The 22,067-nt window shown below is 54.6% G+C and overlaps 2 protein-coding genes across 5 annotated transcripts; one reads left to right on the plus strand and one right to left on the minus strand.

The window, feature by feature from the left end:
* The first annotated feature begins 186 nt into the window (after positions 1 to 186).
* Positions 187 to 10,147, plus strand: SLC37A2 (solute carrier family 37 member 2). 3 transcript variants are annotated; one of them, XM_059867327.1, is made up of 20 exons: positions 187 to 347; positions 2,186 to 2,267; positions 2,374 to 2,461; positions 2,819 to 2,897; positions 3,091 to 3,226; positions 3,618 to 3,694; positions 3,789 to 3,955; positions 4,338 to 4,375; positions 4,597 to 4,776; positions 4,908 to 4,998; positions 5,076 to 5,138; positions 5,621 to 5,706; positions 6,524 to 6,572; positions 6,863 to 6,936; positions 7,402 to 7,480; positions 7,558 to 7,655; positions 8,502 to 8,566; positions 8,831 to 8,879; positions 9,436 to 9,468; positions 9,896 to 10,147. In XM_059867327.1, the coding sequence occupies exons 1-18, from the start codon at positions 289 to 291 to the stop codon at positions 8,871 to 8,873; spliced, it is 1,554 nt and encodes a 517-aa protein (XP_059723310.1). In that variant the 5' UTR covers positions 187 to 288; the 3' UTR covers positions 8,874 to 8,879; positions 9,436 to 9,468; positions 9,896 to 10,147. The 3 variants fall into 3 exon arrangements, with proteins under 3 accessions (XP_059723310.1, XP_059723312.1, XP_059723311.1); XM_059867329.1 differs by lacking the exon at positions 8,831 to 8,879; XM_059867328.1 differs by lacking the exons at positions 8,831 to 8,879; positions 9,436 to 9,468.
* A 5,360-nt stretch (positions 10,148 to 15,507) lies between these two features.
* On the minus strand, positions 15,508 to 18,588 carry TMEM218 (transmembrane protein 218). 2 transcript variants are annotated; one of them, XR_009489354.1, is made up of 4 exons: positions 18,480 to 18,588; positions 18,188 to 18,290; positions 16,897 to 17,044; positions 15,913 to 16,051 (listed from the first exon to the last, which is right to left on the minus strand). XR_009489354.1 is itself a non-coding variant. In XM_059867230.1 (3 exons), the coding sequence occupies exons 1-3, from the start codon at positions 18,581 to 18,583 to the stop codon at positions 15,917 to 15,919; spliced, it is 342 nt and encodes a 113-aa protein (XP_059723213.1). In that variant the 5' UTR covers positions 18,584 to 18,588; the 3' UTR covers positions 15,508 to 15,916. The 2 variants fall into 2 exon arrangements, 1 of the variants encoding a protein (XP_059723213.1); XM_059867230.1 differs by lacking the exon at positions 16,897 to 17,044 and having other exon boundaries at positions 15,508 to 16,051.
* Between the last annotated feature and the right edge of the window lie 3,479 nt (positions 18,589 to 22,067).

A 22,067-nucleotide genomic window follows, 5' to 3' on the forward strand; every position in this document is an offset into this window, starting at 1 on the left:
GGGCAAGCTCACGGAGCCCCGGGGCATATGAAAAGGGCTGCTCGGTGCCTTCGCGGCTGTGCCGCCTCCCACTGCCCAGCGCGCCCGTTCCCTCGTTCCAGCCGGGCTGGAAGGCGATATTTGTTTTAGAGGGAGCGAGGACAGCCCGGTTCACCCCTGGCGGCCGAGGAACCGGGGCCGTGCCCAGGCAGGGCCGGGGCGGGACCGGGGCCGGCGGGGCGGGAGCGGCGGCCCCGGGGGCGGTGAAAAGGAGCCGGGGGTGCCCGAGTGCCGCCGCCGCCGCCCGCCATGAGGGCAGCGCTCGCCCCCGGGGTCCGCCTGCTCCGCGCCCTCCCCCGGGACAGCCGGTGAGCGGGAAGGGGAGCGGGACCGGGAGCGGGACTGGCTCCGGATATCGGGACCGGTTCTGGATAGAGGGACCGGCGCCGGGATCGGGACTGGCTCTGTTCATAGGGATCAGGGCTGGTCCTGGACATAGGGACCGGCACCGGGGTTGGGACTGTCACCGGGATCGAGACGAACCGGGATAGGGGCTGACATCAGGCAGGGAGGGTGTCTGCACCGGGATGGGGACGTTCTCTGGAACGGGGCTCACTCTTTCGCGGACCAGCACTGGAATAGAGACTGTCCCTGGCCATTGGAGCCAACACCAGGATGGGGACCAGAACGGGCGCAGGGATCAGCCCGGGGCTGGGGAGCAGGGGGTGTCGTTCCACTGGGGACTGGCAGCCGCTGGAAGTGGAACCGGGATAGAGCCTGGCCCTGGGCAGAGGGACTGGCACTGGGATGGAGGCTGGCCCGGACCAGCGGACCGGCACCAGCATGGGGCCAGCCCCGGGACCAGCGCCAGGCTGGAGACCCCTTGTCTGGGGACTGACCCGGGACAGGGGTGAGACCTGGGCTGGGGACATGGATGAGAGGCCACTGCCCCAGGGCCCATCATCGCCCTCAGGCACTGGACCCAGATGGGATCAGCCCCACCGACTGCAGCCCAGGGCTTGGGACTCGCCCTGGGAGGGGGGGACCTCGAGAAGGGCAGCAGGACCTGCCAGTCCAGATGTCTCAGGCCCTCACACTCAAAATAAAGTGGGATGTGGCCTAAACAGAGACCTCGCCTGCTGCCTTCTCTTTTGACGAGGTGATGGGACTGCTGCCCATTTAATTTCAAGTAATAGTTGGATTTTTTTGGAAGCCCGTGCCCAGATATCCCCCTGCTTTTCCATCTGCTGGAATTTTCCCTGCCAGAACACGAAGGGTAAAAAGAAAAAACCCGACACCCAAGTGTCTGGCCCAGGGGGGCGCTGCATGTGAACTTTATCGTCCCCTTCCCTACCGTGGCCTCTCTGCTCCTCTTGGATCAGCCCTGCAGCCACTAGCAGTGATTTTGGGCGGTTTATTCATTTTTTGGGGTGGGAAGCAGCAGTTTCTCAGCCACAGTGCAGCTTTGGAGCCGGCACCACAGCACAGGGAGTTGCCCTGGATTTGCAGGACACCCATCACTGCTGCAGCTCCAGGGAGAAGTGAAACTGCAAAGAGGAGCAGGATGGGCCAAAACCACCCAAGGAAAGGTTGTTTCTTTTCTAAACTTGGAGCAACCCCGTGACATGTCTGTGTGCTGCAGCTGCCCCTGACTACTTGCATCCTCTGTGCTGCCATAAAACCCATCCTGAAGGCAGGATAGCTCCTTCAGAGATACTCATCTTGCTCCAGAGAGTGCTAGATCCTACTTGGGATTCTCCAGGCTTTATCTGTTAGCTTTGATGGGTGCAGCATCCCCATTTCCTGAGCTCAGACTCCCCCTTTCCCTGTGTTTAATCCAAGCAAAGGGGATGAAATGGCTTTTTGGTGGAGGAAGGGGAGTTGGTATTGCCCCCTGCTTTTTTTTTCCAGCTTATCTTTGATTAACCCTGGGAGTGATGATGAATCAGCACAGTTTCCACTCATGACACCAGGAAGGCACTTGCTCACGCTGTGTTTCGGTGGGATGTAACTGCTTGAGGAGATGGAAACACTGCTTGATGTTCCCCACGAAACTCAGCTGATCTTTTTAAGCCACATCCTGGGCTTTTTTGGGGGGGTCTGCTCACTTCCTGACCAGCTCAGCTGTGCTGGTTCAGGTCACCAATCCAGTAGAAGAGTCCCCAGTCCCTCAGACCCTGACCTCTCTACTTCCTTCCTTCCCCAGCTATCGGGGACTGACTCTGGTGCTGACCTTCCTCTCCTATGCCAGCTACCACCTCTCCCGAAAACCCATCAGCATCGTCAAGGTGAGCTCCAGCCTCACCACTGCCGTGGGCACAGGGAACCTGGAGAGGGCACCTGGGGAGGGGGGTGCTGACAGCACTTTGTTTCACCCTCTCTCTCTCCCTGCAGAGCCAGCTGCACCCCAACTGCTCAGCCTTGGGCCCGAACCCCCACAATGACTCCAACAGCACCACATGGTGCAGCTGGGCGCCCTTTGGTAAGGCTGAGCCCCTCCAGGCACCCCAAAACACACTTGTGGCAGCTGAATTGGGCTCCCCCCATTCCCTAACACCAGGTCGTGGCCAGGGTTTGTCAGGGAGCCAGCTGCTCATTAGGCCTCCGGAGGTAATTAAGTGATGAAGATCTGTCCCATGTCCCTGGGCCAAAGGGCAGCAGCGGGTGGGGAAGTCCAGGACAGGAGCAGGTCCCAGTGCTCATGGCACCTGGCCATGCCCCCAGAAGCCTCCATGGGGACCAGGCTTTTGGGAATGGGGGACAAGACCAAGGCAACAGCCACGAGGAGGGGACACAAGATGGGGGCCAGGCTGAGGTGACCCTAATATTTGTTTTCCAGATGGGGACAACTACAAGGAACTTTTTGGGGCGCTGGATAATGCCTTCCTGGTGGCCTATGCCATCGGCATGTTTATCAGGTACCCAGGGCCTTTTCCTTCACTCACCAGTTTGCACCAGTCTGGCAGAAGCTGTTTTCCATGGGGATGGGGTCGTGCTCACGGGAAAGCAGCCAGGGATCCGCTCAGGATTCAGGTACTGGCTCGGTGTGATGATGCCCATTGCTGGCATCACCCGTGACAGCTCCTGTTGTGCTCTCCCCTCTCTCTGCAGCGGCATTTTTGGGGAGCGCCTCCCCCTGCGCTATTACCTGTCGGGGGGAATGGTGCTGAGCGGGCTCTTCACCGCCCTCTTCGGCCTCGGCTACTTCTGGGACATCCACGTCCTCTGGTACTTCATCGTCGTGCAGGTGGGTTGCGCTGGAGGATGCCCAGGCTTTACCACCGTGGCCTCATCCCAGATTTTCAGTGGCCTTCAGGGCGGCCCCGTTTCTCAGCAGGGCAGCCCTGAGCGTTTCCTCTCCCCACAAAACCTGGCTGTGTGGGCGTCGAAACCGCCGGGCGTGCCCGGCTCCGAGCGGCGCGGGCAGCTGGTTTGGCAACACCAGCCACTCCCAGCTCAGCCATGGCAGCCATGCAAACGGCCCCAGGATTGCCCCAGCAGGGAAAAAGCCAAACAAACCAAATGTTTTCTTAGCACTTTGGGTAGGGGTGGCTATTTTCGAGCCCAGTTGCCCAAAGCAGTGCAGGGCTCTGTGGCTGTGGTCGGTGCTTGCTGGGTGATGCTCCCATCTCTTGCAGGTCTGCAATGGGCTGGTGCAGACTACAGGCTGGCCTGCTGTCGTGGCATGCGTTGGAAACTGGTTTGGCAAAGGAAAGTGAGTTTTCCTCCTACGTGTCTCATGCCAGTCCTGGTCCCTGTTGACCCTGGCAGCCACCCCAGGGCCACTGACCCGGCTGTGTCCCCACCAGGAGAGGTTTGATCATGGGCATCTGGAACTCGCACACCTCCGTTGGCAACATCTTAGGGTCGCTCATCGCCGGTGCCTGGGTTTCCTCTGCCTGGGGCCTGTCCTTTGTTGTGCCTGGCATCATCATCACCGTCGTGGGCATCATCTGCTTCTTCTTCCTCGTGGAGTGTGAGTGTTGTCATCTGGGGCAGCAGACAACCAGTGTAGTGTATACAATTTTCCACCTTGTCCATCTCTAAGCATTTTTGGCACTCCCAAATACTTATTTCCAGCCTGTGGCTGGCAGGGATGTGGATCTGACCACCATGGGGATGCTCAGCATTTTTGGGGTTGTCCAGGCAGGCTCATCCCCCATACCAGGCACTCCTCTGAGCCTGTCTTTCTAGGAAATATCAGGGGAGTCTTTTGGGTTTTTACTGGGGAAGAGAGTACCCAGAGATGCAGCCTAGACCTGGGGGTTCCCAGCCCCTGTGAGATGCTGCAGGGACAGCAGGTGGAGTGGGGTTGCTCCAGGCTCTCCTCACAGTCCCTCTCCTCTTTCTCCCTGCAGATCCTGAGGATGTTGACTGCAATCCACCTCTGCATCACGTGAGTGGCACCGATTCCCAAGGGGCCTGTCCTGGGCTGGGTGAAACAACTGGGTCATCAGGTTGTAAGGGCAGGAATTAGAGCAATGTTCAGTTGTCACAGGGGATGGTTGTTGCTCTTCCACTGGGAGCATCCTCTGGGTCATGCCCCAGCAGCAGAGCCAATGTTTCAGTCTCCTCCAGCCACAAGAGCCACATCTGCTGCTTTCGGCTCGATTTTAGACGGCCGCTGATGAGGATCCTGGAGGAGTGACCACCAGTGAGAAGGATCCTGAAGCAGTCATCTCCAACGAGGGCCCACTCAGCCTCTCAGGCCAGAGCAGTGTGGATCACTCCAAGAGCCCCAAGGAGCCAGCTGAGGAGCCCGAAGCCATCAGCTTCCTTGGGGCACTTCGCATACCTGTGAGTGCTGGGATGGAGGAAAGAGCAAAGCCAGGGTAACTCAGAGCATCCACAGGGAGATGGGAAAAACCCACCATCCAGAGGAGGCTGGGGTAAGAAGGCTCCTCTGATGTCCCCTCCTCTCCTCCCAGGGTGTGGTAGAGTTCTCCCTGTGCCTGCTCTTTGCCAAGCTGGTGAGCTACACCTTCCTGTACTGGCTGCCCCTCTACATTGTCAATGTTGGTGAGTTTTGGGGACAGCGAGGCAGGAGCGAGCCTTGCAGGGGAAGCATCTCCTCACCCCTCTCCTCTCCCCCACAGCTCATTTCGGTGCCAAGGAAGCCGGGGACCTGTCGACCCTCTTTGATGTCGGGGGTATTTTAGGTTCGTCAACATACTGGGGTGGAGGGGGTGGATCTGGGATGATTTAAGGACAATCCTGGCCTTGACCAGCCTTGGCTGGTCCCCCCCACAGGCAACACCATCTCTTTCCCCCAAGAGGTTTATTCAGTGTTCACAGCACTCAGCAGGCAGCAAATGCCCCTCCATTTTATTTTGGCATCCATTTGTTTTGCTGACCATCACAGCCTCTTTCCTCGGGTCTCGCTTGCTCAGGCACTCCTTTTCCTACAGTTTGCAAGCATGGAAGAGACCAGAGCGGCATGGAAGTGCAGAGAAACCATCTGCAGGGAGGAAGTGGAAGGGATAAATCAAAGCTCTTCACTCTGATATTATTATGTTTAACCTCGGGGGCATACTGGTCAGAAGATGGGGGATGAAAGAGCATCACGTTGATTTTGGGCTGAGCCAGGGCAAAGCTCTGCCTTTGGGCTGGTGTGAGTGACACCTGGGACTCTTTCTTGTAGGGGGGATCTTCGCTGGCCTCATCTCTGACTACACTGGCGGCAGAGCCACCACGTGCTGTGTGATGCTGGTGGTCGCTGCTCCCATGGTGAGCTGTCACACGGGCTCCAAGCCCATCACGAGGCTTTCCTCTGCTCCGGCTCCTTTGAGTCACAGCTGCCTTCCTCTTCCCAAGCGCCCGGATGAACTGGTCACGCGCCCGGCTGAGATGAGAGCTGGGCTTGATTCACGTGCCCAGATGTTCCTGGGAAGGATGTCCAGCTCTAGGGGCTGGGGAGGGATTGCAGAGACCTTGACAACTAAAAATACCCTGTAGGTTTTTCCATCCTGCCATAACTCTGCTCAAAGCCCTGGGGGTCCCACCGAGCCGGTCCAGCTTCTGTCTCTTTGATTTTCATCCCAAAAGTCCCCATGCCAACGGCCTCATGCTCCACTGGAACTTGGCCTGGAAATCCTTCCCAGGCACCTGCACAGAGCTCATCTGGCTTTGCTTCCACAACATGGCTAATTAGCTGTAATCCAGTCCTGGCTGGCTCTGGCATGGGAGCCTCTCCTGCTGAAGGAGCTGGCACATGCTGGGAAGCAGAGGGGCTGTGTCACCTCCACGGCCCCGAGAGCACCTTTGGGGCAAATTATGTCTGGCTGCAGCTGTGGGATGTGGCAGAGCCTCACTGGCCATAAATCGTGGCAGCACCTCTGTTTGCCAGCTGCCAGGTATTTCATCATGCCAGTGGGATGCAGAGATCAGGGGTGCACTCAGCCCCCCATCCCAGCTGGTGCTTGGCACGAGCAGTAATTCAGGTCCCCACATTCTCCATCCCATTCCCAGGGTACTGCTGCAAGGAAAACGCTTGGTAAAACAGCTGGAGTAGCCATAACTGGTTCACCTTGTGTCTCTTTTCCAGCTGTTCCTGTATAACCACGTGGGTCAGAATGGCATTGGCATATCAGTAGGTAAGGAGCTCCATGGTGCAGCTTGGTGCTGTCACTGAAGGGGTGATGGCAGACACTGAGGATTCACCGGCCTCTCCTCCTCCTCTTGAGCCAGGCTCCAGGCTGAATCTGGGGGAGGGTGGTGTTGGGTGGGTGTTCACTGCCTGCTGGGTGGGATCTCCATGGGAAAATGGAGATGCACAGGAGATGGATGTGTGGGACAGCAGTCCACACACAGGGTGGGGATGATGGATCCAATGCCCTGCTGCTCCCTGCCCCTAAGGATTTGATCTCTTCCCGGTACTCTGCAGCGATGCTGATCATCTGTGGTGCTCTGGTCAATGGGCCCTACGCGCTCATCACGACAGCGGTGTCGGCAGATTTGGTAAGAGGTGCACCTCAGACCCTGCCACGCTGCCCCTGCACACCCAGAGCTGTTCCCTCTTTCCAAGAGGGATTTTGCTGGGATTTCTGCACTTTACTTTTGTTTTCCAATGCCTCCAAAGCCCAGTGGAGAAGGGCAGAGATGTCACACCTGGTGCTGCACTCCTCACCCTCCCTGAAACACAGGGGTTTTTCCTGTTGCTTTTTCACCTTGGCCACACGACTGTGTTTCAGCTTTGCTGCATCTCCCTCTGAGCACAAGCAGGGTGGAAATATTTGGTGGCAGATCCCCTGGGAGTTCCGGCCTGCTGTTGGGGATGCAGGCAGCATTTGAGTCTGGTATTCCTGTCTGTGGCTGGGTCTGACACATGGAAATTGCTCGGGACATCAGCCTCCCTCTGGGAAATGCCAGGCATGCACCCAAAGCTGCTTTTGCTCCTTATCTTTTATCTCTCCATCCTTCCAGGGCACCCACGAATCTCTCAAAGGAAATGCCAAAGCCCTTTCGACCGTCACGGCCATCATCGACGGCACAGGATCTGTTGGTGTGTCCTGGGGGGTGCCGGGGGTCCTGTCCCCTCTCAGGGGGGGACGGGGCTCACGTGGCTCGTGTGCCCCACAGGTGCTGCCCTGGGGCCGCTGCTGGCAGGGCTCATCTCTCCCACGGGCTGGAATAACGTGTTTTACATGCTGATAGCAGCTGATGTCCTGGCTTGTCTGGTAGGTGTCTCCTTGCAGGACTCCTTTCCCTGCCCGGGGTGTCACAGGCTCCCTTTTTGCTGCCTGCTCACTGGTGGAGGGCACAGATAGTTCTCAGAAGGCATCCAGGGCAAACTGCAAAGGCCTCTATTGGCTCTTGGTTTTCTCAGCTTTTACAGAGATGGGGTAACTAAGAAATGTTTTCGAAGATTTTATTCTATTATCAGTCTCAATAAATAGTGAGACTCAAAAAAACTCAACACCATTCCATCAGAAACTAACCTATTTCCTAGTTACAATACCTTATAAGTGTTTTTCAACCCATTAACTTTTACTACACAATATTATTTTAACACTAATATTTTTCCCCACATAGTCCTACTACAATACATCTTTCACAATTCTAATTCTCTAAAATATTTAATCCTCCTACAAAACCATATTTTGAAACTTATTAAAACTTATTTCTAGTTCAATCTCTCTCTCAACAATGTCATCTCCATTCCATAACCTTCCTAAGTCAACACACCTTATCTCAGTATTTACATACAAATATACAAGACTGTGTAAACTTGATAGAAAGTTTTGAGAATTCTTTACAAGTGTATTCCCCACAGACTCCAAACCTCTGCTCTCACTTGGCTTTTCCCAACAACCTCCTCCTTGTACAGGTTTAGTTCTTATGTCCTTTGCTGGGAAGAGCTGCAGAATCGATCTGCTGGGGTGGGAATGCTCCTGCCGAGGCTGGAGGCTGCAGTGCCCCCAGCCAGCTGTAGAATTCATCTGCTGGGGTGGGAATGCTCCTGCCGAGGCTGGAGGCTGCAGTGCCCCCAGCCTTGCAGCGATCCTCCGCCCTTCCTCTTGCAGCTCCTTGCTCGTGTGGTGGTGAAAGAGGCCCGTGGCTGGTGTGGCCCCATGGCGAGGCAGAGAGGGTACGTAGCTGCCCCCCCGGAGTGGCCCCTGGTGCCAGGATGCCCAGGCACAGTGTCAGTGCTGCTCCAGAAGGATGTTTGTTACCCCTTGCTGTCACTGCTGCATCTCCGCGCGGGCATCGCGAGGCCGCCTGCCCCATGTCCCGCTCCTGTGGCCACTGAGACATTTCCACCTCAAGCCAAGGCAGTACCTGGGGGATTTTAGCCACCTGCACCTCAAAAAACACTTGGGGTGCTAAACGCAGTGTCCTTGTGTCTTTGTAGCTCTAGTGTGCAGCTAACAGAGTCAGTGATGGATGGGAAGTAGCTCGGTGTAAGTATCTTCACTTGAGCCCTGAGGATTAAATGCAAACAAACACAAGCCTGATCCATTCTGATTCTGAGTTTCACTTTGCAGGCTCAGCCTAGAAATAGGCACTGCTCCAATCATTTAGAGCCGAGATCAAGATTTGAGAATCAAAAGATCAAATTGCAATGGCCAGGAAGACTGTGGGGGAGTGGGAGGAAGGGGGTAGAGGGAGATGTGTCTGGGCAGTGCATCCTTGTCTCTGGCTGATCTAGCAGACACTGGCCCAGATGCCCAATCGATTGGCATTGATTAATGCACTTGAAACAGCTGAATTTGTAGGCTTTGCCCACCTGTGCTACCGAGCTTGATTACACACGGCCAGGGCTGCCTAATCAGATCTGTAGGCGAATCACTGCAGCGAGTGTATCAATAATCCCCAAATCAGCACTGCCCTGGCTCTGATTGCCACCACCACCCCCATGTGACATCTAAAGGAAGGGGCCACAGCCAGCCCTGGCACTGGGGCTGCCAGACCCCGACCCCCTGCGAACATTTCGTCCCTTATGTCTTGTGTTTGCAGGTGAAAGACCAATAGTCTGGGCCTCGTGCTGCGGTAAGTGCAGCCCAAATCTCCTTCTCCGCCTGCCGGTGGAGGGCTGCCAGGCTCTGCTCTCTTGTGCCGGGGCTGGTTAGGGTGACAGCTGTCCTAGGGGTTGACAGCATCCGTGTCTGCACCAAGCACTGCCTGGTTTCTGCTGGGGGAAGCAGCTGGCTCGGTTTGTGGCAATCCTGCAGTGTCTTGAGGGCTTTGGGGAGCGTCTCTGGAGCGGCTTGCAGAGAAGAGGCACAAACGGTGTAGGATTTTTGGGGACATTTCAGCTTTGGCCGGAGACAAAACAGTGGCTGGATCTCCTCCTCGTGGTGCGGACGGGGCTGGGCTTTCCCGGCGGAGCTCTTTTCCCTTTCCATCTCCGGCAGCAGCGCAGTGTCCCCCATCCATCCCAGCACCCCCGCCTGAGCGCTCGCTTCTCTCCCCGCAGGTTTAAGGAGTTCTGACGCGCCCCCTGCGAGCCGCCCCGAGCCCGGAGCGAGGAGAGGCCGGGGCACCCCGGGAGGGAGCGCGGGCACGGCTGCAGCCCAGCCCCGGGCGCGGCCCCGCGGGCTCACTGCCGCCGTGGGTTTGCTTCCAGCGGAGGCAGGGCCGAGGAGTGGTCAAAGGGCCCTGGCCAAACGCTTTTCTGGGTCAATTCTGCACCATCGGCCGTTTTATTAATAAAAACGTGTAAAATCTTTGTGGCCGCTCCATGCCATGTCCTGAGAGGCTCGGCCGAGTCTGTGAATACCTGGGGGCAGTGATCGCACCCCTCTCCTTGCTTTTCTCTTGTTTGTGAGCCTGACCCATCCAGATCCTGCTTGGAACACCAATCCCTGCTTGGTATTCCAGGATCTGGATCAGGAGGATGATGCCAAATCACTTTAGGCACTGCCTTACCAACAAAGCAGTGCTTCTTCTACACGGGGAACATCCCTGGGCTGAGCTCAAATTAAGCTAGGTTTACTCCTTGACTCATCCTACTGCAAAAAAAATTAACCCAATGTTTTCCCTGATTATTAATACTCCGAAATCATACCGTTTAGCTCCAAAAGAAGAACCCCCATGCATCAACCCCCGCACCACGGTGAGCTGATCACACACTCTGGCTGCTCTCGGTCCGGTGCGGGCAGCTGATCACCTTCGTCAGGCGCGTCCTAATGAGGACTGGCCCTAGGAGGTGTCGGCGGTGCCGCTGGCTGCCAGCCCTGCAGGCTCCGCGGGCAGCCACGGGGCTCAGACACCCCCGCGGTGTGAGCGGACTGAATGTGCAGGGCCAGATGTGCAGCCAGCTGTGTGCTCCGGGAGGGGAGGGGGAGCGACTTTGAAGTGCGCGGAGCCGGAGCGCGTGGAAGCCACGGGATGTGACTGCATCCCCTGGGATGTGTTTGCAGTGCCCTGGGGTGTGATTGCATCCCCTGGGATGTGCTTGCATCCCCTGGGATGTTTGCTGTCCCCTGGGATGTGATTCCATTCCCTGGGGTGTGATTGCATCCCCTGGGATGTTTTTGCAACCCCTGGGATCTTTGCAGTTCCCTGGGGTGTGATTGCATCCCTGGGGTGTGATTGCATCCCTAAGGTGTGTTTTTGTCCCCTGGGGTGTGATTGCATCCCTGGGGTGTGTTTTTGTTCCCTGGGGTGTGACTGCATCCCTGGGGTGTGTTTTTGTCCCCTGGAGTGTGATTGCATCCCCTGGGATGTGTTTTTGTCCCCTGGGGTGTGACTGCATCCCTGGGATGTGTTTTTGTCCCCTGGGGTATGATTGCATCCCTGGGATGTGTTTTTGTCCCCTGGGGTGTGACTGCATCCCTGGGGTGTGATTGCATCCTCTCACCACCCGTGCCCAGGGCAGTCAGCGCCCGGTGCCGGGGGCTCTGTGTGTGCCCGGGATAAATTGCAGCTCCAATTGACTTCACCTCCTTGGATCTTGACCCGAGGAGAAAACATCTGGGCCTGATGTGATTTTATTAAGTGCCGATTTCATCAGCAAAGGGGAAAAAAAGGGTGGGGGGGAAAAAAAGGAGGAAACTTGCGAGCCAGTTGGAGCAGCTCCCTGTAAACCTGTGAGGAGGGTGGAGCGGCACGGGGGCCGGGCAGCCTGGAGAGGGGCAGCTGCAGGTTTGAGGTGGCCCAGCAGGGATGGCCTTCAATCCCCTCCACTCTGACTGGGGGTACTCAATGGGCCTTGGGGAAAAATGCAGGAAAAATCATGGAGCAGGCAGAGAAAAACAAATCCCCAACTGCCCTTTTTCCCAGGGAAACATTGATCCCACTGGGCTAAACCCTGATGGAGCCGTAGGGAGAGGTGTCACTACAGGGTCTGTCCTCAGCAGAGCCTCGAGGTGACCCTGCAGTGTCCCCAGGCTCGTGGCACTTGTGGCCTCTGTGGGCACAAGGACCTTGCTGCTGGCAGGGATCCATGAGCTGGGTGAGAATGGCCCTGTCAGTGCTCGTGTGATGGAGCTTTCACACTGCTGGATGACCCAATGACCTCCTCTTGGGGAGGGGGGCCTCAAAATACCCCTTCAAGCAAAAAATCCTAGAAGCCCTGACACACATGGGGGCTTATTGCAACAGCAAGTTGGTTTGGGGATTTTATTTCCCCCCTCCTCTTTCCTCCCCTTTCTTCTTCTTCTTTTTTTTTTTTTTCTTCTTTCCCCCCTCCTGCTTGTTCTTTCAGCTGCTTACAATTTTTCTGGGAAAAATTTAGGCCTGGGCCATGTCCCACTTATGATTGGAAAGTCTGAACAGCCTTGGCTCTGCTGCCAGGAGCGAGGAGAAAGGGCACACAGCCCATGGCAGTTTCAAACTTAAAATGAAAAGAGCCAAATGCCAAAGAAAACTCCAGATCTCTCTGAGCTTTGGAATTGAAGGGTGAGTGGGAAGGCAGAGAGGGGATCCCCTGGGTTGGCCTTAGCCAAAAAAACTGTTTAAATGGAGCTGAGCTCCTCTGGGAGGAATCTGGAGGAGAATTGGCCTTGTTCCTCCTCTGCTGGATAAGGGGCTGCTGCTTGTCCTCTGCCATGAGCCCCTTTGGCCCTGCCCTGAGAGCATGGACACGTGTCCACCTCTGTCCTGGGATGGGACAAATCCCAGCCCAAACGGGCTCTTTGGGTGTGGGAGTGCAGTGTTTGGGTTTTTCTGTAGGCGACCCCACAGTCCCCCAGCACAGCAATGCCATCCCCCAGGAGGCAGATGGGCAAGAGGCTGCACAGATTTGGGAGGAATGCTGCTGCTCTGCTGGGAAGGTGAGGAGGTGGCTGGGGCACGGTCTGTGATTACCTATGCAAGGAGCAGCTGGCAAAGGCTGAAGGGCTTTTTAATTAGCAGCCAAAGGCAAATCAGGATCCAGCAGCAGGGAAGCTGAAGTCAGCAAAGTCAAGGTGGAAATCTGAGGGCAGTTTTTCCAGTGAGGGTAATTAAGTGCCAGCAGAGAGCAGCGAGAGACATGAGGAATGGCTGTCATTCAAGGACCTTAAATCAAGGAGAGGAGTTTCCCCTGCAGACACTCCTGCTCCTGCCATCTCTGCCACTGCTCCCTGCCCTCCTCAGGGAGGAGGGAGCAGCTGCCCTCAGGCTGGTGAGCCTGGCACTACCTGGGCATCCTGGTGCAGGGGCATCCCTGCTCATTTCTAAGGAGCCAGGCAGAGAATTTAGAGAGATAAAGGGCTGCTTTTCCCCCTGACCTGAAAGCAGCCAGCCTGCCCTCATCCTGGCACACAGATCTTTTAGCACAGCAGCTTTGTTGAGCTGAGATTCAGCCTGATTCTCTGCCTGCACCTCGGGACATGGCAGATCTGGTTCTCATCCTGCAGGAGAAGGGCTGGATCAGTTTGGGCTGGAGCAGGGCTCCTTGGCTTTACCATCCTCTGAGGTCCCAAAATCCTCACCTGCAACTGAGAGGTTGGGGTTTAAGACAAACCTGCCCTCCTGTGGCACATTCATTCCAAAATAAAGGCAGATGTGCTAGGAGGGATTATCCTCCAGGAGCTGGAGCTTTGGGATGTGAATGGAAGCAAAAAAATCACTGTTTGGGGCTGGTTGGGAAACAGCTCTGGCTCATACCAATTCCTTGACGTGGTCTTTCCTGTTCCAAAAATAAACAGGAACCGTTTGGAAAGCCCCTGTGTGGGGAGGAGCAGAACTCCCCAGCATAAATAAACACACAGAGAGCCCGGGCTGAGTTCATCCAGCTGGTGGCTCCCCACTGCCAGGGGCTGTGAAGGATGAGGATGAAGCTCAGAATGTCTCAGTGGGGCTGAGAGCACGTGAGGCTTTCTCCAGTTAATGGGGATTTTGGGAAAGTGCTGAAATGACCTCCTTGAGCAGGAGCTGCTGGGTCTCTTGCAGCATGGCTTTCTGCTCTCCCCAGAATAACTGCTGCTCTATCAGCCTTTCGACTCATTTTAGTCACAGACAGTTAGGGGGACAGAAAAAACCCTTCTTTGGGTTAAATTACAACACAAAATGGAGAGAAGTTTCACATTTCTGCTGTAAGGGTTGGGATTTAGCCCCAGCTGCTTTTGCTGTGGTTTCCCTCCCATTTGCTGGACTGAAGCCCTGGTGAAACTGTGTCCTCACTGAGGCTCCCAAATCATCCCACAACCACAGGGATAACAACACAGCAGGCACAGAGCTGGAGCTGCCAGAGAAACTCCATGTTCATTCGTGTTATTAACACAATGAATTAAATATGAATTCTGTTTCAGGTGTAACATCAAAATCACCAGGAGACCTCAATGTGCTTGTGCTGCATAAATGCTCAGCATTTCCTCAGCACACTCCCTTGGACATGGGCTTCAGGACTGGAATGGATTGAGCATGGCTGCAGTTTGAAAAGCAGAGATGCCTCTTCTCTGCTTTTTTTGGGACTGTACTTATATTTTTTAGCTGACTGAGTCAGTGCTCTCGGGTGCTGGGGCACTTTCTGCCAGGGAAGCATCACTTCCACACCCACTGGCTCTGCCTTATCAATCTTTCATGTCCTGAAAGCTCTGCTTGGTGACTGACAGCTGTCAGGACAGGGCTGGAAAAAGCCAGTTGGTTCTTTAAATTACTATCATCAGTTCAAAATTTAAAAAAAAATCTCTAAAACAGGAGAAAAAAAAAATCTGAGTTTCTGCCCTCAAGTTTTTGGCTCTGTTGACCCTGACCACTGCTCAGAGCTGTCTCACTTGACCTCACCTGCTGCCATGGAAGGCAGAGCAGCTCTATCCCTGTGGGGCTGGAGCACACGAGCCATAGCAGAGCCCACCTCACCCGTGACCTGGGCACTGTGGGAGCCTCTCCCCAGAGCAGCAGGGAGGGTGAAGGCTTCTTCCCTGCTACAAACAGCCACAGCATGCTCCAGGCCACCAAAATGCATTTCTCCTGCAATTCAAAAGCCTTTTGAGATTTCATGCAGGAATTCAAGCTGCTGCCAGGGAGGGCACAGAGCAGCAGTGGCTGTGCAGACAGCTCGTGCCACTGCTGCCCACAGCTTCATCTCAGCACAGGCTCTGCTTCAGCAGCACTGCTCCCCTGGCTTCCCCCAAAAATAGGGACAAAAATGGCATTGAACCCCATTGCTGCTCCTGCAGAACACAGAGAGTGTTCTCTGCCCCAGGAGGGGAAAAGAGGGACAGGGAAGGGACAGGGTGACCAGCAGGATCTGTGCTAGAACTGAGCAAAGGTTTGAAGTTTTAGGGTAGCAGCAACTGTGAGGCCTTGGCAGCACCCAGGGTGCCACCTCAGGGCTGTCACAGGCAGGGAACACTCAGGGACCAGCATCTCCCATGGCTGGCAGGACTGCTCAGCACCAGGGAGGGCACACACAGCTCCTCCCTCACTCCTGGGAGAGCAGCCTTCCATTTGCTGTTCTGGATCACTCTGCATTCACCCCCCACTCCAAAGCCTCTGCTTTCCAGTCCAAGGGACCATCCCAAACCATCCACAGCCACACACTGATGTTGGTGTGGGTTTTTTTCTCAAACCCAGAAAAAGGCATCTCTCGTGGGCACTGTCACCACAGCGTGGCCAAATGTGACAGCCCTGTGGAATAAACAAAGCCTGAGTCAGGGATTTCTCAAAGAGTTTTATTAAACCACAGTGAAAAAGGAGCAGTAACAAACTGCTCTAGTTTGTTACTTGTTTGTTTGTTTGCCCTACCCATCTCTTGTGGGTTACAATAACAAACACTCTCGGTTCAGGTCAGTGCACTGAATCAGGAGCAGCACCAGGGGCTGCTCAGCTCTCTGTAAACAAGAGCAGCATTCAGAGGTTCACACACCTTTGCAGGTGCAGAGGCTTGAACCCCTGGGGAGGAAGGGACTCCTGCTCAGACCAAACTTTGCTTTTTAAGATGAAGCAAAGGCTTCACTTGCTTTGCTGGCTCTGTCTGAGCTCAGAAGGAACAACAGGGTCACCTCCAGAGCAGCCTCCTGGTTTATTCCCATGTCTCAGGATGTCCTCTTTGCAGAGATTGCTGTCTCTAGCTGCTGTGGAGTGGCTTGGCATACACAGGCTCCATGAGGTGGTAAATCAGGAACAGGAACAGGCACCCGAGGAAGACCAGGCTCATCACAGCCAGGAGGATGAAGCGGCCGATGAGGAAGGTGTCCACAACCTGCAGGGAAGAGAAACACAAAGATCCCAGCAGGTCACAGCCCCAGTCTGCTCCAAGAGCCTGCAGGGAGCACACCACATCCTGGAAAAAAGAACCTCTGGGGCTCCCCCAGATTCCTCTCCTTGCTTTTCATCCCTGGCATGGATGCACAGTATGTGACAAATGAGAACAAGGATCCCTGCAAAAAGCTGCAGGGAATGTTAATGTGGAGCAGCCCAGTTCTGAGCACAGGCAAGAGATAGCAGTCAAGGCCTGAAGCAGTTCTCCCCAGCCACAAACCCCCAGCCCTGATTCCCTTTCAGAAGGGAGATAGCGAGAAAAGAGAAAAATAACAATTAAAAAAAAGCTGTGGTAGCTAGGCAAGACAAAGAGAAGCCCACGGCGAGGAGCTCTTTATGAAATCCCCTCTCTGCTCCCCAGACCCCCCAGAGCTCTGCTCAGCCCCAGCTCAGCTTTATCCATCGCATTAGCTCAGCCCTGGTGCTCCTGCAGAGAGTCTCTGGTGAGCCAAGGGCTGGCTCCTTCTGCACGTTTCACTTTTTAATTAGCCAATTAGCAGAGTTTTGGTGCAGAAAGCCCAGGTCATGTATTATTGATAGGCAGGGCAGGTCCAGTCCAATTGAAGATCCGTGAAAAAATAAGCTTTCCAATTCCATTTGCCTCCCAGGCAACAAGCACGCACTGGGCTGCCCTTCATCTCACTCCTGACCTTCAGGAGCAGGTCAGATGTGACACAGAGAGAAGAAAAGAACATTACAAGGATCTTTTAGTAGGGATTTACACAGAACAGGAAAGAGAAGAGCAATAATTAACACGCATTAATAATAGAACGGAGGAAACAGCACCTGAAAGGCCACACAACTTTTGTGTGTTCAAAGCCCAAAGAGCTCTGGGGGAGCTCAAGGTGGCAGCTCAGACAGCCTGATCCAAAAACTGGGGGAGATCCCTGGGCCTGACAAGGCAGACGGCTTGGTGCTCAAGCATGGCAAGAGCCTACAAGAGAGCTGAAGAGCTGTTACTGGGCTTTAACCAGAAATCAGAGCTGAGGGAAAAGGGGAAGGAGAAGGATGAGGAAAGGGAATGGCAGAGAGGGAGCAGAGGCTGCTGGAGCTGGGAGGGACCAAAGCAGGAGGGCAAACCCTGCACAGAGCCCCTGGGGATGGGAGGAGGGAGCCAAACCCCACGGGTCAGGTGGACCAGTGTCTAAAACAGCAATTTAGTCACAGAAACTAACAGTCACCAGCTCCACCAGCGACACAGCCTGTGCCAGCGGGAGAGCAGCACAGAGCAATCTCCAGGGCACGGGGGTGGCACTGGGGCTGTCTCTGAGCTAAAAGCCCATTGCCAGGCCTCAGGGCATCCTGCAGCCCATCCCCGGGGTGAGGAACCACTCCCAGGGCATCCTGCAGCCCATCCCCGGGGTAAGGAACCATTCCCAGGGCATCCTGCAGCCCATCCCCGGGGTGAGGAACCATTCCCAGGGCATCCTGCAGCCCATCCCCAAGGTGAGGAACCACTCCCAGGGCATCCTGCAGCCCATCCCCGGGGTGAGGAACCACTCCCAGGGCATCCTGCAGCCCATCCCCGGGGTGAGGAAACACTCCCAGGGCACCCTGCAGCCCATCCCCAAGGTGAGGAACCATTCCCAGGGCATCCTGCAGCCCATCCCCAAGGTGAGGAACCACTCCCAGGGCATCCTGCAGCCCATCCCCGGGGTGAGGAACCATTCCCAGGGCATCCTGCAGGCCATCCCCAAGGTGAGGAACCATTCCCAGGACATCCTGCAGCCCTTCCCCAAGGTGAGGAACCATTCCCAGGGTATCCTGCAGCCCATCCCCGGGGTGAGGAACCATTCCCAGGGCATCCTGCAGCCCATCCTCGGGGTAAGGAACCATTCCCAGGGCATCCTGCAGCCCATCCCCGGGGTGAGGAACCATTCCCAGGGCATCCTGCAGCCCTTCCCCGGGGTATGGAGCTATTCCCAGGGTTCCAGGATGGCCGCAGGGCCGTCCCTGGCTCAGAGAGCCATCTGGGGCCATGCCCACGGAAAAGGCCGAGCCCCGGCCTTCAGGGCAGGAGCCGGTACAATCCCGGGGCACGGCCGGGGTGCCGCCCTCCCCTCCCGCCCGAGCTCACCTCCTCAGCGCCGGCGGGGCCCGGGCTCTCGCCCTCCCGGGGGAACAGCAGCAGCGCGGCCGTGAGCGCGGCGGCTCCGAGCACCACCGGCACCGCGCCGACCCTGCGGGGAGAGCGGGGAGCGGCGGGGCGAGCTCAGCACCGCCGGGCCCGAACCCCGCGCTCACCGGGCCGGTCCTGCCCTGTCCCCGCGCTCACCGGGCCGGTCCTGCCCCGTCCCCAGGCTCACCGGCCCGGTCCCGCCCCGTCCCCACGGCTCACCGGGCCGGTCCCGCCCCGTCCCCGCGCTCACCGGGCGCGGCCGGCGCGGCCCAGCGCCATCACCAGTAGCAGCGCCATGGCCCAGAGCAGCAGCAGCGCCAGCACCCCCGGCCCCACGCCCAGCGCGCCCGCCATGCCACCCCGCGCCGCCGCTTCTGCCTAGCAACCGCGCCGCCCCGGCCAATCAGCGCTGCCCGCAGCGCCGCCCGCGCTGTCTATTGGCTAAGGGGCGGAGGGAGGGGCTCGGACCCCGCTTTCCCTGCCCCGCCTGGCGCGCGCTAGGCGCTTTCCATTGGCTGACGGTGAGGGGTGGGCGGGGCTTTCTGCGCGCCGCTGGAGGCGGGGGCGCGCCCGGGGGGCGGAGTGCCCGATCCCGGTCCCGGCCCCGATCCCGATCCCGATCCCGGCCCCGATCCCGGTCCCGGTCCCTATTGAACTCCAGCCCTGCTGGCCCCATGGGATCCCCAGGGACCCGCTCCAGCCGCTCCCCGTCCCGCGGCCTTGGACCCCGTCCCAGCGCTCGCGGCTGCTCCCGGTGGAACGGGAATTTCCCTCCGCTGCCCCCCGGTGCAGGCGGATTGGTTCTTCATTACCTCGCCTTGGCCGGCGCCCCCCAGATCCTGCCCGCCCCGCTGCAGGGAGCACCTCTGAACGCGCTTTCACCCCCAAACCCTAAAAACTGAGCTGTCCACGCCCTCAGTTATATTTAGGGTCAAAATCAGGCAGATTTCGTTAATACAGTAATGGTGACACGGGTTCTGGAACAGCCATGCTGGGGGCCTGGGACAGCCAAGCCAAACTAGGGAGGTTTGTCAATGCTATAACCATCTTCTAACAGCAAGACAAGTAATTTCCATCTCAAATAAATATTTCAGCCTGTTTATAAATCCTGACTCTTCACCACCACATCTTGCCCATCGGACCCAGGCCAGTGTGGTTTGATGAGTGACTTTATCACAGAATCTCAGAATTACATCATGGTTTGGGTTGGAAAAGACTTTAAAGACGATCCTGCTCCAACTCCAGACACTCTGGGCTCAGTTAACCCAAAAACCCCTAAATATTGATATTTTCTGCTCAGCTGCTTGAAGTCTGCAATATTTTGCCTGTATCAAATGTCACCTGAGTGGGCGTTTTCTGTGCTTCTTTCGAGGGGAGGAATAAAGCAGCGGTTAATTATTCTGTGCAGCACCGACCTGCCTTTCCCCGTGATGAAATCAGAGTCGCCAGCATGACACCAAATGCTCCAGCAAGCAGAACACGAACTGCCTCTGACACCTGCCTGTGCTTGGCATGGAGCAGCAGCCGGCTGCCAGCACGTTAAAAACGCGTGTTTGATTGCAAACTCCCTCCTGCTCTGCCTCGTGCCTTAACCCCACCAGGCAGGGCTTTCCCCCCCTGCAGTCCCGCCTTGCTCGTGTCCATCTCTGCTTTCTCTTCCCACTCCTCCTCCTCTGCTGTTCCCTCTGCTTCCTGCTCCTGCTGGCCATGAGAAATTAAACGTTTGCTCCTCTTGTTTGGGAATTTCCCTTTGCTTGTCTCTGCTTTCCCATTTATTTCCATTTTTGTGGTTTCTAAACCCCAAAATTCCTTCTTCATAACCCTGTTTTCAACTGGGGCTTTCTCCTTCTGCCATTCTTTTTCATCCTTTGGCTTTTCATCTGGAAGTGATAAGTTTTATTCATCAGCCAATAAGGTTTTTCCTTGGCTTATTTTTGTCTTGTACCTCTTATCCACAGCTTTACCAACAGCCTCATTAACCTCTCCCCATATTGATTGGGTTTTTATTTCTCATCTCCATTCTTGGTGCTGCCTGGTCGTTTCTTGATGCCAGCAACAGCAACGTTAAGCCAGCTCAAGAGATTGAAGCAGAGAGCTCGAATCATCCAGCTGTTGATCCTGCTGGTGGACCTCACCACATCCCAGATATTTGGCCAGAGGTTGAAGGAAAAATGCAATTTACAGCCCAGCAAGCACATCCAGTGGCCAGCTCTGAGCCTTGCTGCTTGTTGGTTCTAACTCCACCAGTGCAGTAGGGCTGATGGTAACTGGAGCAAAAGATTTGGAGTTGGAATGAGTTGAAGTGGGCCCAGCAGCCCAACACCCTCCAAAATACTTATGTATTTATCCCTTTAATATTAAATGCATTCAATATTTAAGAATAGATATAATCTATAATATGCAATATCTATAATCTATAATATACAATATATAATATATTACAGATATAATATATAATAGACAATACATCATATATTATGATATGATATGATATGATATGATATAATATAATGTGATATAATGTGATATAATGTGATATAACATAACATAACATAACATAACATAACATAACATAACATAACATAATATAATATAATATAATATAATATAATATATATTATATTATATACTATATACTATGTATTGCATATTGCATATTACATATTACATATTACACTACATACTATACAGTATATAATTATATATAATATGTAATATATCATATATAATATTACAAATTACAAGTTACATATTACATACTACATATTACATATTACATATTATATATTATATATATATTAGATATTATATATTAGATACCATATATGATATATTATATATTGTATATGATATATAACATCTAACATATAACATCTATTATGTTACCTATATTATATTACATATAATAGGTAATGTTAGCAATATTTATTTGCCCAGCCCCCATGGTATCACAGAAGGCTGCAGCTTTCTCTGAGCACAATGAAGGCAAATGGCAAAGCCACAGATAAGGAAAGCTGGGGAAACCAACCCCATGGCTGTGATATTTCCAAGCACAACCTTCACCACAAACCCACAACCCATCTGGTACAAAGCTCCTCATCCTAAACCCATCCCTCTCCTGCATCCCAGCCTCCTCCCAGCATCAGGAATGCCTTCCTGGGGATTTGCCTTGCAAACTGCTCCAGCAGCCCACCAGCTGAATGCAAAGGTCTGATTTTATTGCCAAAGAATCGTTTATTGCTGGCCTAAAATAACTTTTCCTTCCGGATTTCACCTGCTGGGATTTGGTCCCATTTATTGCTTGTGTCAGAGTTGCATTGCAGCTGGAAAAAAGGACTTACAGAAAGTGGGAGAAAGGCAATGCTGGGTATAAAAGGTGAATTTAAACACATGGGAGAGCAGCAAATATTGAGGAGTTTTGTGTTGCTTGCATGACTTGGGAGAAGTTTCATATCTGTGGTGATTTTTTCCAGGATAGCTGTTGATGTAGGGATGTTTGCTGGTGTCACACATCCAGGTTTCTCCTGGACTTTTGATTTGCACCCTGTGGCATCTGCAGCCAAACCTTTGTGCTGGGGACAGGACAGGTCAAAGTGGTGACAAATGATGTGGGGGTGATTAATTCCAGCTCCAGTGTGTTTGATATCCATAACACAGGTATCATAAAGCCTTTCCTGGCAAGGCTCTCGGGCAATAATCTGCTTTAAATAAGGAGAAGTGGAGCCATAATGATGCTGTTGGATGCTCGTGGCCCAAAAAACCCAATTCAAAGGATTTATCTGGGCACAAATAATTCAGTGTTCTCCAGTGGGTGGGTGCTGCTGTCCTGCCAAGGAAA

The sequence above is a fragment of the Haemorhous mexicanus genome, chromosome 24, assembly GCF_027477595.1.
Source record: "Haemorhous mexicanus isolate bHaeMex1 chromosome 24, bHaeMex1.pri, whole genome shotgun sequence".
NCBI classification, from domain to species: domain Eukaryota; kingdom Metazoa; phylum Chordata; class Aves; order Passeriformes; family Fringillidae; genus Haemorhous; species Haemorhous mexicanus.